Source organism: Nestor notabilis, unplaced genomic scaffold (genome assembly GCF_000696875.1).
Source record: "Nestor notabilis isolate BGI_N333 unplaced genomic scaffold, ASM69687v1 scaffold3340, whole genome shotgun sequence".
Taxonomy (NCBI): Eukaryota; Metazoa; Chordata; class Aves; order Psittaciformes; family Psittacidae; genus Nestor; species Nestor notabilis.
In genome coordinates, this window is record NW_009909537.1 from 27878 (window position 1) to 40904 (window position 13027).

Genomic DNA, 13027 nt, shown 5'->3' on the forward strand with positions numbered 1-13027 from the left:
TGAAGCTATATGTACAGCACAGCTGGGCTATGTAACAGCTGCTTTTCTATATGCCAGGCAGCTTTACCACTTTATTAGAAACAGACTGAGATTTCCAGGTAGAGTTTTAAATTTTATTTTTACACAAGAAAAGAGACAGTAAGTACCATATGTCTTGTTCGCAGTAATGGCTGCCACAAGCTCTTCTTTTCAGAAGATTCAGTAATAAGACAAAAATAACCAAGACATTCCCTCCCCCAAACTACAGAATCCCAACTAATAATATTGAAAAAGAAGCTGATAATATTGATCCCTTATGCACTGATAGTTAAACTTCAAAAATCAGTGGAGAGGGAAGCTTAGCTGGCCTTTCTGTAGTATCAGAATGCAAAGCTAAATTCCAAATGGAGATTTTTTTAACAGCTATGAATATAGGGGATGATTTTCAGACAATGTTAAAATTACTGCTTAATACCCTTTCCTTCAGGAGAAAGCTCCTGTGAGGTGCATGTGGAGTAGAATCCCTGAGTTTACTAGATACACGTCTGTGCCAGATGAGAAGTAGCTTTCAGAGTGGTATGAGGAAGGAGTGAGACCAGCTTGATCAGTGAGTACTCCAGTTCTGCCACCACTTCTGCCTTGAATAACTTTATGTATTTGTCCTGTTTGTTCAGGCAAATTCACCTCTCAGAATATAAAGCTATTCCTGCTCAGCAACTGCAGAAATATTGCTCTGGCAGTGGTCTCCTGAGGGTTTGTAGAAAAAATATTAGGCCTTGGTCCTCTAAGCAAGAACCCATGTTGCTAAATATCTCTGATGATCTGAGTGCCCAGAATGAGTGCCTGTTATTTTTAATAAGTAAGACTTTAAGGGCCTGGCTGTGCTTCTAGCCACATTTGTATTTCCTCCTTGTTTGCTTTTAGCCATTCAATGTTGTTCTTCACCTGTTCAATTGACTGACTCCTGGGTGATTCTCCTGCCCCAGCATTAGGATATTTCTCAAAGAAATTTTCCATCTGGAAAAGAGAGAAAAATAATTGACATGAAGCAAACAATGCTGCTACTGGGCAAATGGTTTTTCACAGGGGCCTGGTCAAGGGCAGTTTTGGCAGGGAGAGATACTTAAGCTCACACTAGTAGCAGTGGCATAGTTTTGCAGTAACTCATACTGCTTTGCACATTTGAAGGATAAAAAGTCAAGTTACCTGCCCAGTAGATTGTTAAATATATTGACTTAAAACCAGCAGAAGTCCTGTCACCATACCTGCCAAAGCTGGAGCTCAGAGTGGAAAGATTGGGTAATAGTCACTATTCGACCAAGGTATCTGTCATTGATAGTGAATCTAGAAAAACAATTTAATAAATGAAGCTTTATGCAAAACCATTAAAAAAGAAAAGGCACAAGTAATTACCTGAAGTTTAAACTTCTAACTGTGCTATGGTAAACCAGATGCACTTAGATTTCACCAGTTCTTAAAATACTTGAAAACTAATACTCCTTTACAATATCTGTGCTGTTCTCAAATATATTTACTAATGGAGTGATCTCTTCTGGGGGATTTTTTAACCTTTTAATTAGTGACTTTTTGTCTTATGTTGTAAATTAAGTGTATTGCTGACAGATGCTGCCCAGTTCACAGCTCTAGGCTTGCAGGTGTGCTTTGCTTCTGTGCCCTCTTCAAGTACTTAGAAAGGAGAATGAAGGAGAAAGAAGTCACTCAGAGAGGAGCAAAGCTAAAAGGTTTGCCTTTCCACTAGTCTGTGCGTCTGCTACTTGTTGTTACCACTGGAAGAAGCTGAAAAAAATTCTATACAGTCTTCTTGTTATGAAATCAATAGAAAGAGCAGAGACATGACTGACTAATTTCCAGGCAATAATCATACTTCTATATCCTTGGTAGAACTTTCTGTACTTTTTAATTGCCATTTCTGGGTAGTGAGCATTTAGAGAAAGAATGGTTTTCAAGTTAACAGCAAACCACTTTTTTGTAGCAGGTGGATAGCATTGTGTTAAATATGCTTTCTGTTTTCAGTATTCAAAGGCCAGTGATTACAGCAGTATAGTGAAAACATAGAAAAGCATGGCATATAACAAGATATATAGATAGATGTAGACCTAAAGTTTCCAATGAGTTCATTAGCATACCTGTCAACTAAGTACTCCCAGTTAAGTCGTATCCAGTCCCAAACCATTGTTTTCCCATAGGTGTTATATGAGATGTATCTCAGGACTGTAAACACATCTTGGCTTTTGATGAGGCTAGTGTTGTAAATATATTTCAGATACCTAAGGGAAATGCCATAAAAATCAGAAAGACCACAGAAACCAAATATAAGTTAACACTTTCTTGTAGACTTAACTGATGATGATGAGAAATAATGCAATTCCCATGCCTATATTTCTCAAGTATTTGCCATGATAGTCTACAGCCAATTTCCAAGCAGGGTTATTATTTTTGTCTACAGCATTTTAAAGGTGAAGTACGCTGATGTAAAACATAAGTTGAAAACTGGGTCAATAGATAATTGTATTGAGAGAAATCTAAGCAGTTAGGCATCTTTTTGGAAAGTAAATAGGGTTTTATGTCTCTAAGTTTCTCAAAAGCAGTAAAAAACCCATTATTATTCCTATGCTTTAGTAAAATACTGAAAACAAGATTGGATGGGTAGCCTATCTGGGTAGCCAAAGTGCTAAAAAAGGAGTAGTACAGGCTATAAAGATCTTATAGGGATTATAAGTACACAGGTAGGCGACTTACACTGAAAATTGTTTGTTCTGAAACCCTTATCCACACAGAACTAAATTTCATTTGGGCATAGCATGCTTGCAAGTGCTGCAATTATACTTTCAGTTACAGCATAAATGGTTTTGCCTGACAGGGTGGAGGGATCCTTCAGCATGCACACTTGTGGGAACATGAGTAGCATGAACATGGCTGAGAATCACAGAATCATAGAACGGTTTGGGTTGGAAGGAAACCTAGAGATAGAGTTCCAACCCCCCTGCCATGGGCAGGGACACCTTCCCCTAGACCAGGTTGCACAAAGCTCCATCCAACCTGGCCTTGAACTCTGCCAGGGATGGGGCAGCCACAGCTTCTCTGGGCAACTTATGCCAGTGTCACAGCACCCTCACAGGGAAGAATTTCTTCCTAATGTCTAATCTAAGTCTCCTCTGTGTTAGCTTAAAGCCATTCCCCCTTGTCCTATCACTACATGCCCTTGTAAAAAGTCCCTCTCCAGCAGTAGCTGCAGAAGAACACCCTTAAACCGTTGTGTGCTGGGGTTAAGGATTGTCTTCTTTTTTCTATATGTAAGGGGGAATTTCTCAATCAGTTTGCTCTTTTCCCCCTTCTTGTTATTTTAATAGTAAGTTGAAAGCTTTTCCTGCTTTTTGGGGTATTTTTTATTTTCTGCAAATACAGGCTGACCTAGCTAATTAATTAATATCTTAGTGATTAATTATTGAATGGCTGTAGATTATGGCAGTGGTCACAAGAATATAGGAATGCAGCTGCCTCCTACCTCTCTTTTAATTAGTCTACGTCTTCAATTTATTCTTCCTAAACTTCCTGTACTTCCTTGTTTCATCTAGTTTAAACTTGGAACTCTTCCAGGCAGAGACTGATCTGTCTTACGGTATTTAGATAGGGCTGCAACAGAGGGGTGAATGGGCCCGGTGAAGATGTTTGCCTTCATCTCCACTACATGCAAAGTTATCAGATAAGCTTAAAAGAGCTAGTGTGCCTATGCAGAGTGGCAGCCTGGGAAGACGCTCACCCAGTTTGACCACTGGACCAGCCTGGGGCAGTATCCAGACTCCCCATCACTGCCAAGGTGGCATGAATACATCATTTCTGGTTCTAGCTCTACCTCTGCACAGCCCTTCAGTGAGCATGGTGACTTCACACAGAATCCTTCATAGGGCCGTTAGTAACTATTGCTTAAGGTTGTTTGCCTGATTTTGACTACTTAGGTAGGCACCTAGTCTAAACAAACTCCCTTTGTAGCAACACCCAAAAGCCATTCTTCCCACTGATTTTAAGTCCCTTTCCTGCTCTCAGATAAACAGTACTCCGGAGGTCCTGCCTCCTTTCACTGCTTATAGAGGAAACATAGACAACTAACTTTCTTCTGATTATTAGGCAGCTAAAATTACACAGGGTGAAGGCACTGTTTGAAAAGCCGAAGACTGCTGTACATGTGTAGAAACTACCGTGTGTTCAATATCTTTCCACTAGAGGAGCAAGGTTTTTTTCTCTTATAGTACAACCCTGGGGGGGGGGGGTGTAGCTGTTAGATAATTGGTCTTGAAAATGTGTTACATTCCTCATGCTGTAACCTGAAAAAACTGACAGCACAGGAGAGAGGAGAGGGGAATGAGCAAATGGTGACCAGTTGTTTCTGTCGGGAAAGAAAAATCTTGGTGTGTTTAAATCACCTGTCCAAAAGTGTGATGTTCTTTACTGATGCCAGGCCATACAGCAGCTTTTCTTTTTCTTGCGCTAATGAAGTTTCTTGGTATTTCTCAAACATGTAATTCCACGATGTCTCATTGCCTGAGTTCTGCATCCCATACTGATACACTAGAAGTCGGAGATTTGCAGGAATACTAAAATAAAGAAACAGTACTTGAATATTCTTCCCCCTTTCCTGCTTGAGTTCTGTGACCAAGTCACATGCTGTGTTCTTCACCAGCAACAAAACCCATGATCACTCACATTTGTCCTTGTAGCCATTGCTCGAATAGTTGAGAAGCGTTGTTCAAAGATTCTGTGTCACCCATACTGCAAGCAAAGTCTAGAACAGACGTACGAAGGAGCCTTTTAAAAGAAAAAGAGAGATTTTCCTACTGCTTAGCGTTTTTTGAGTCCATCAATAATATGAGAACTAAAACCCCCAATAATATAAGAAGGGGGAAAAAACCAGATTGTTTAACCTCTCCAAATGGCCTCCAACATCATTCCAGCGTAGTTGATCCACAATGGGTTTTACCAGCTGGCGAAAATACTCCTGAGGTAGAAAAAGGGGGTTGGTTACTTGTGTAAACTTCTTTAAATAATATATTTGTGTTCATAGTTTATTGTCCCTCTTTTTTTCCCAGAACTAGCATCTCTTAAATGAAAAGTAGCACAAACACACACAATCTTTCCAGATCACCACAGCTTGCAATTCTGAATGCTTGCAATACTGATCTACATCTAGGACAAGGGCAACCTGCTTCTCTTCAGCCTTGCATGTGTTACCAAATGAAGGTTGGGGTACAGCAAGGAAACACTGCCACAACTGTTTTCCAGAGATAATGCTGAGTTCAGGACAAACTTATTTTAGTGACCATTAACTCGTATTCAGCACATTAGGTCAACCAACAAACCTGCTCACTGTCACAATGAGGTATAGCCATCCTTCACGCTGAGGACAGGTGTCAGAGATTTTGCTGCCCTATACATATTTCTTTATTGGATGCAGGACAGCCTTGACTAACAAATGTCTGTACTGTGACTTACGGTGATGGATTATGAGAATAATCCATCATTAGGCATAATGTTTTCCTCCAGGTGCATAGTCCTGAACTGAGAATCCAAGTAATTCAGAGAACAGTACTAAGCAGTTCTCAGCACTTTTTTTTAAAAGTACAGTAAAAAAAGTAAGTGCTGAATGCTCAGCAACATTGAAAATCACTTGAACTCCAATGTTATTGATGTTACAGATCTTGAACTGTCAGATCCAGTGGTGCCATGAAGAAATGTTTGGGGTTTTTTTGCTTCATCACCTGAAACCGGGGATAGAGATTTGTATCATCTCCAAGCATGTTTGTGAGGTAAGTTACAGATGATATAACTCTATGCCATGGTAAATAGTCTGTTTCATTTATTAGGTATTTTGTGAGCTCCAGAGGAACAGAGTAATTCACTAGTCCAGATCTGCAGAAAGAGAAAACATAACTTCTGTTATTTTAGCAAACTTGAAGAACTTGCTTCTTTAGAGATATTAGAATGCTATTTACTTAGAAGGTCTGAAATAAATTCTGGAAGGGGGAAAATAATCTCAGATGTAACTTGAGAGTTGTTTTCCAAAGAGATCACTGAGGATCACTGTTGATCAGTGCTGTGAGGAGGCTGCTCACACTGTGTAGCAGCCCAGTGTACCCAGAAGTGGGTAGCCATCAACTGACCGTGGTGGCTCCTGTCACACAAAAAGGAATTTCTAGCTCTGGAGACATCCTAAAAGGCTGAGGCAATTCAGACTTACAGGCTGTCTCAGAAGGCCATCTAAATTCTATCTATCTGTGTCAGCATGGCTGGGTATAAGAGCTAGAAGTTTCCAAGCAAACTTCTAAACAAGATAGCTGAGGTGGCAATTTCTTAGTGCAATGCTGTGCATTGTAGAAGTGCTTCTGATTTTCTGGACACCTAACTTCTTCTGGAGTGCTTCTATTATTGTTACTTACATGGCAAAATTACCCCTTTCTAAAATCTGTTCAATTAAAGCCCTCTTTCTTTTTTCCTCCACCGAACAGAAGGGGAGGATTTCCCTTGTCTGCATTGGTACTGCAAGTTGCCAGTGCATACTTGAATTTGTCCATTTTGGAGACAGCACAGGCCAATAAACAATTGTGATGTAACAAATTCTGAAACTTTCAACCACCTGAGTTAATTCTAATTAACAGTCAATGTAATGTAAAGTGAAGAGCTTGTGTTGAAATCTCTGCAGGGAATTAGTTTACCTTGCTAAAGAAAAGACATCATCCAAAATCCCTGCACGGTCAGCAGCTGAAAAATCCTGTGTGAAAAAAGGAAAAGAGTGATCAAGCATACATAGATTATTTGCAGAAAAAAACAGTGTCGAAAGACCTCTATAAGAAACCCACCAGACAGGTTAATGTTATTACACTCACTTTGTGGTTGCTGACCAGAAGTGTGCTTAAACTGGCCCAGTTTTGACTATCATAATTCACCCGATAGAATCCAATGTGGTCTGGATTAATTTTCACAAAAGAATTAGGAGATGATGGTATTGTAATTCCTGCAAAACAAAGAGTGATCAGTTTGTGCATATATGACACAGAGCTCACTGGAGATTCCTTGACTCCAAAAGTAATATTTGGTTTTGATGAATATTGAAATGAGATACAAACCTTTTTTTTATTTTTAATGGCTGTAGGTTATTATAGACTTTGATGAGTGCCAGCACTTGTCTTAGAAGAGTGAGTTATGATAATTACTTGGGCAAGCTAGTTTATTAAATTTAAAATGGAGATCACTGTGACTAGTTGGAGGATGGTGAATATTGGTGTCATTGTAAAAAGTAAAAAATTGCAAAGAAGCAGTTCTTGCAAATATCTCTTTTAAAAGGTTTTTCCACCCTCATGTTTACTATTAGTTTTAAAGTTCTTACATTTTATCCTCAATTAAAGTAATTTTTCAGTTTATTTCAACTAGCTTTTTAAGGGTACACTAAGAGAAGAGCTGATGGTGATATTTCTGAAATTCTAACGTGATGAAATTTAAAAACTCCACCATCGTCCCCTCCACCTCTTTTTTCCCCTTTTTGGCCACTAGAGTTATAGAATGAGAACTTCAAACTTGAGTGCATCAAAAATCATCAAAAATACCTATTTAGGTATTTCCTCATTCCTGAAATCATCATTAGAAAATGTGTTTAAAGCATTTGTAGCTCTTTTTCTTTAAGTTAACTCAGATTGCCGGTTTACCATACCACAGTTCATCAGCTGCCACTTCACCTCTTTTCTTAGGCTTGAAAAAGGGCATATCAAAGTCCTGCTGATTTTAATACTTCGTAGTTAAGAGTATGCTTAGATGCATCCTTGAATAGGACTGGAATTAAACACATGCTTAAACACTTTACTGAATTAAGCCTTAATTGACATAATGTGAGTACAGGGGAAATAGAATCATAGAATCATAGAACAGTTAGGGTTGGAAGGGACCTTAAGATCGTCTAGTTCCAACCCCCCTGCCATGACCAGGGACACCACACACTAAACTATGTCGCCCAAGGCTCTGTCCAGCCTGGCCTTAAACGCCTCCAGGGTTGGAGCATTCACAACTTCCTTGGGCAACCTATTCCAGTGCCTCACCACCCCCACTGTGAAGAACTTCTTCTTTATATCTAACCTAAAGTTCCCCTGTTTAAGTTTAAAGCCATTACCCCTTGTCCTACCACTAGAGTCCCTAATGAAGAGTCCCTCCCCAGCATCCTTGTAGGGCCAATAATTATCTTATTGAAGATATAACTACTAACTTCAGCCCAACAAAGCTCTGTGCTCATTCCTGGATCTGAAAACTGTAAAGCATGAAAGCCAATTCTGTATTTTATTTCTTGTTAAAGATATTCAAAAGCTTTATCCATTCATTACTCTTAAAAGAGAAAGGTAAGTTTACCTGCAGAGTCTGATAGGTTGTAGAAAGTATAGTTTGTTGAGCTCCCAAGTCTCCATTTCACTGCTATATTCCATTTGTAACTGAAATTATTTAGAGTGATAGAGAATATAATGACATTTGAAAACAAATGCTAAAAATAAAGTGTCAGTATATCTTTTCAATTTGTTTTAATGTTTAAATCTTGTTTTATGAAGCCAACTGTGTGCTTATGTACATATACATTTACCAAATATCCCTTGTAACAAAACACATTTTTTTACCAATGGCTGTTATTTGTATTGTAAAAATGTTTCTGTGCTGTGACACTCTATTCAGAAAACAAAATGTCAGATATTGGTGTGGTATGATTGGGGCAGTTACACTCCCTGGAAAGGAAAATAAAAAGCATGAAGTGTCTGAGATGGGAATAGCAGTAGCCTGTCTTAATGCTTTGTATTTATCAATAGTTCTCAAAATGATCCGGTGAACTGATGGGATAAGATTTTGTCCACTGTCTGATGCTGATGTTTTAGACAAGTTAATATGGTACTGTGCAAATTACGTGTCTAAAGTTAAACCTGAAAGCTGCACAATTTATCTGTTTGGGTTGTTTGGGGTTTTTTAAATCAATGGAACTGCTAGGGCCATATCCTTCTGAATGCAATCTTCACCTCTGAGTGACTGTATGCTGGAGAGGGTAATAATTACCCGTAATCAGAGAGAGATTAAATGAATGAATTTCCATTGTGCTATACTTTGTAGTTTATTACCATGGCTTTGGAATACGAAGTCTTGCTAAACACTATTTTCATGTCATGTCTGATAATAATCTAGCAGGGTATAAGGCAATTAATTTAGTAAAAGATGATTGTATGTGGATGGTCGATGTAGGTCTTTATGCAGACACCAGTTAATCTTTGCAGTGCTGACTTGAAATAAATGGTTAGGTATTATGAAACCTTTTTTTACAGATGGGAAAACTGAGTGACCTTAAGCAACCATTGTGATACAGTCAGCAGGACCTCTTGCCTTTTCCAGACTATTTTCCTTCTCCAAGACAACTCTAGTTCCTCCAAAAGTGAGGCATTGGCTGGAAGGGAGCCATAGCACAGCCTAATCAAGACTGTGACCAGGTAGTCAGGGAAGCAGCATGGCAGAGCATGCCATGAGCATACCTGCACAGCCACCTGCACAGGGCTGCTAAAATTATTAAGCCATTTTGAGCAGTCATGCTAGTATATTAAAGCCCATCCCAGCACTGGTTTCTGAATTTCCATTTCTTTTGAGTGCCAGCATGCAGAAGAGGACTCTTTCAAGCCAAACAAGCTTGAAACAAAGAGACAGCTCAGGAGACTATCCCTGCAGGATCCAGGAGTTTTCTCAAGGCCTGGAGTTTTCTATGCTTAAATAAAAACCCTGCACCTGGAAATAAATTAGGCTATTCCCATCTGGGGTAGGATCTCTTCAGAAGCCTCCTCATCTGCGAGGGTGGAAGGAGGAAGTGTTGATTTTCAGTGGATTGACTTTTAGGCAAGGGACTAAGCCTGTCCTAAGATAGATAATATCAATATTATAATATATATTACTGCATTTTATTTCTAAGTAATTTATAAAACCTATATATTCAGAAACAAATTCCCCTTTCACCTTGGGAATAGCAGAGGCAGTGCACAGTTCAGCTTCTTGACAGATTAAGGTACAAACAGTGCTGGGATTTCTACTCAAGAAACGACAAATGGCAATGTACTGTAAGTCTTGTAGTCAAGCAAAAGCTGGATTCCCAAGTCTGCTACCTGAGAACATAGTGCAATAAGTCAAAATGTTTAACACAAAGAAGTATTTTTTTCCTGAACAGTGTGTGGAACCAGCTTTCAGATGGCACAGTGCTGTAGTTTGCAGCTAGAGTTGCTTCAAAACCCTGCAAGCTTTTCTGCTTATATTGGGAGAAATACAACATTGCAAATACACAGGTAATTTTACAATAACTCATGGTTTTAAGATGCGTAGAGAAGACCCTGTATTGTGTGTGAAGACCCTATGATGTGTTACAGATTCTATATCATATATGAAAAGGAATAAACTATCATGGTATAAAATACCTGGGTCATGGTATCTGGTTTCTGGACAGAGACAATTTTGTGTCAGTTTTGCTTAGTGTGGCAGATTATTATTTGCAGTGGTTCAACAGATGGTTCGCAGTCATCTGAGTTGTCTGTGTGTGGAAATAAATTTTCTGGGAGACCCTGTCCAATTTTACTCTGCTGTGTTTGAGAAAGAAACACTGAAGCAAAGGGCTGATGATGTCCTAAATTTAAAATATTTGTATCTAACTTCTGCTGGTTTCTTTTTAAAAGCAAATGCTGAGAGTAAGCTTAGCAAGAATGGGTATAACACTGCCTATGTGTATGTCAGTTGAAGAAAGCAGTATTTCTGCCTGTTTTGGATAGACATTTACAGCAGGAACTTACCCAAGATCAGAAGGAGGATAAGAAGCATCTGCATTGGGATCCAAGAGAAAACGTTTCTGTGTGAATACTGAATTACTTCCCATCTCCAAAACAGGGTAGCCCATCTGCCTAGTCCATGTGTCCATGACTTCCTTCACAGGTATATCACTTGCCTATGAATGATGGGAAAAGGTTGCAGTGAAAAAGGAAATTCAGTCCAAAGAGGAAAAAAGAAAATGTCTCTGATACTGAGAGAAAGAAGAGCAGAACAGGGCAGAGGAAAGAGTATGTTCACTATAAAAAATACTCTATTAAATCCTTTTGTGGTGCCTGTCATTAACAGAAGAAATGAGCTGGAAACTTGAACACAGACAAAGATAATCAGAAGTATGTGGGCAGGAGACTGGCTAGTAACATGGACAAGAAATACAAAGGAAACTTTGAGGCCCCTTGCACACTTTAAGATTATTCCATTTTTTCTGAGAAAACAACTGAACAGGACAGAAAGTACATAAAAAGATTTTTCAAAGCCAGAAGTCCCCTTGCAGTATGTCCTGTTATGAGTGTGAAGCCAGTAACAAACATCAGCAGCTGCACGAATGTAAAATGTGATCCATTCTGTGGACTGTGAACTTGCATCCTAGAGACTGGAGCTGCAGAAAGCTGCCACTGCCTGCTGAGGATGCCACCTGTGAGGGAAGGGAGCTAAAGGTCAAACAGTAGATGATGTGAAGATGCAAAGTGCCAGAGAGACAGCAGGAAGAAGGCTTGCTGAGCAGGAAGAAGTCTGGGACCAAGGAGAAGGTGTAAACTTGAAAGAAGATACAAAAGCGCAAGTTGGGCTCTGTGAATGTCCACAGTGATGGAAGAAAAGACAATGTAATTGGGGGAGGAACCTGGTAGTATGCAGGTGAGCTTCTGGGGGCAACGAGATAGATAGAAAGAGACAGGCAAGCCTTAAGGAAAAGGAAAGATCAGAAAATTATGGGACAGAGAACGACCCAACTCAGAAGGCAAAGAGGGTAGATATAGATTAAACATTAGGAAGAAATTCCACCACCATGAGGGTGGTGAAACACTGGCACAAGTTGCCCAGAAAAGCTGTGGCTACCCCATCCCCGGCAGTGTCCAAGGCCAGGTTGAACGGGACTTGGAGCAACCTGGTATGGTGGAAGGTGTCCCTGCCCATGGCAGGGCATTGGAACTGGGTGATCTTTAAGGTCTTCTCCAAGTCTACTCTATGATTCTATGACTGAGAAGCTAGAGACAGAGATAAGCAGCAAAATTACTTGGGAACGGATACTGTTGAGAGCTTTCAAACAGCTGAATCTGGTTAGAGATAACAGTGAGTATGATGTGCATGTGTGTGGTGAAGGAGTAGTGTTTTTACCCATAAAGTGGGTTTGAGTTGTGGTGGAAACGTTTCAGCAGCAGGCTGTTTATTAGCAAGGTGTCCTTTCTTATTTCTTATTCGACTCCCACAGTCTTATCCAAAAAATGAGGAAATAATATATTTGCTAGAAATAAGATGTGCTGGGATATACTGCAAGGCTGCCTAGCTTGCAATCTCTCATTGGCAGAAAAGTGACAAAAAGTTTGGGAAACCAGTGGATGAGATATGAAACATTTATTAGTAAGGGTTTGGGTTGTTGCAAAACATACCTCTTCCAGAGCTTCCCAAAATTGATCTGTCTTGGCGTTCTGGAAATGGTGTTTCTTCAAATATATCTAGAAAGAAGTAGAAGATTGTGAAAATACTTCCAGGTCTTTCTTTGTCTATGAAAACAACACACATATTCAGTTGTATAGAGATATAGAGAGTACAGAGAGCAGGGTTTGTAGTATTTGGAATAGGAGGTTAAACGGATCAATATTCAGCTGATGAAGATCCTTTGCTTTCCAATGCTTCCTGTAATGCTGAAAGTCCGCATTTTCCAGTGTGACTTGTTAGTACAAAATTTGTACTTGGAGAATTATTTTTATTTTGTTTGAATGGACATCAGCATACCCTGTTGCAAATTTCTGTCTAAGAGGTTGTTCAGAAGGAGGAAGCTGTTTCAGAAGATTTCACTAGCTGTGGACTCAGAGTGGAAGTAGGAAAGTCTATTCACCTCTAAGCTGTGATCAAAATGATTGTTACAAGGAATAATGGTGTTCAGCCAACTGTTTGCATCTCCTAAACACTCTTTCTGGTTCTGTCTTACCTGGCTGCTTAA

At 39.5% G+C, this 13027-nt stretch overlaps 1 protein-coding gene across 1 annotated transcript in view; it reads right to left on the minus strand.

Annotated features, from left to right (window-relative positions):
- Positions 1 to 836: 836 nt before the first annotated feature.
- The window catches only part of ENPEP (glutamyl aminopeptidase (aminopeptidase A)), a 35136-nt gene continuing 22945 nt past the window's right edge, over positions 837 to 13027 (minus strand). The window contains exons 9-20 of the mRNA XM_010009134.1: positions 12474 to 12539; positions 10833 to 10984; positions 8386 to 8465; positions 6879 to 7006; positions 6708 to 6763; positions 5754 to 5904; positions 4920 to 4993; positions 4702 to 4803; positions 4422 to 4592; positions 2127 to 2267; positions 1245 to 1323; positions 837 to 996 (exon numbers count right to left, since the gene is read on the minus strand). Of these exons, the coding sequence (XP_010007436.1) occupies positions 847 to 996; positions 1245 to 1323; positions 2127 to 2267; positions 4422 to 4592; positions 4702 to 4803; positions 4920 to 4993; positions 5754 to 5904; positions 6708 to 6763; positions 6879 to 7006; positions 8386 to 8465; positions 10833 to 10984; positions 12474 to 12539 (1350 nt within the window). The 3' untranslated portion in view covers positions 837 to 846. The remainder of the gene's footprint in view (positions 997 to 1244; positions 1324 to 2126; positions 2268 to 4421; positions 4593 to 4701; positions 4804 to 4919; positions 4994 to 5753; positions 5905 to 6707; positions 6764 to 6878; positions 7007 to 8385; positions 8466 to 10832; positions 10985 to 12473; positions 12540 to 13027) is intronic.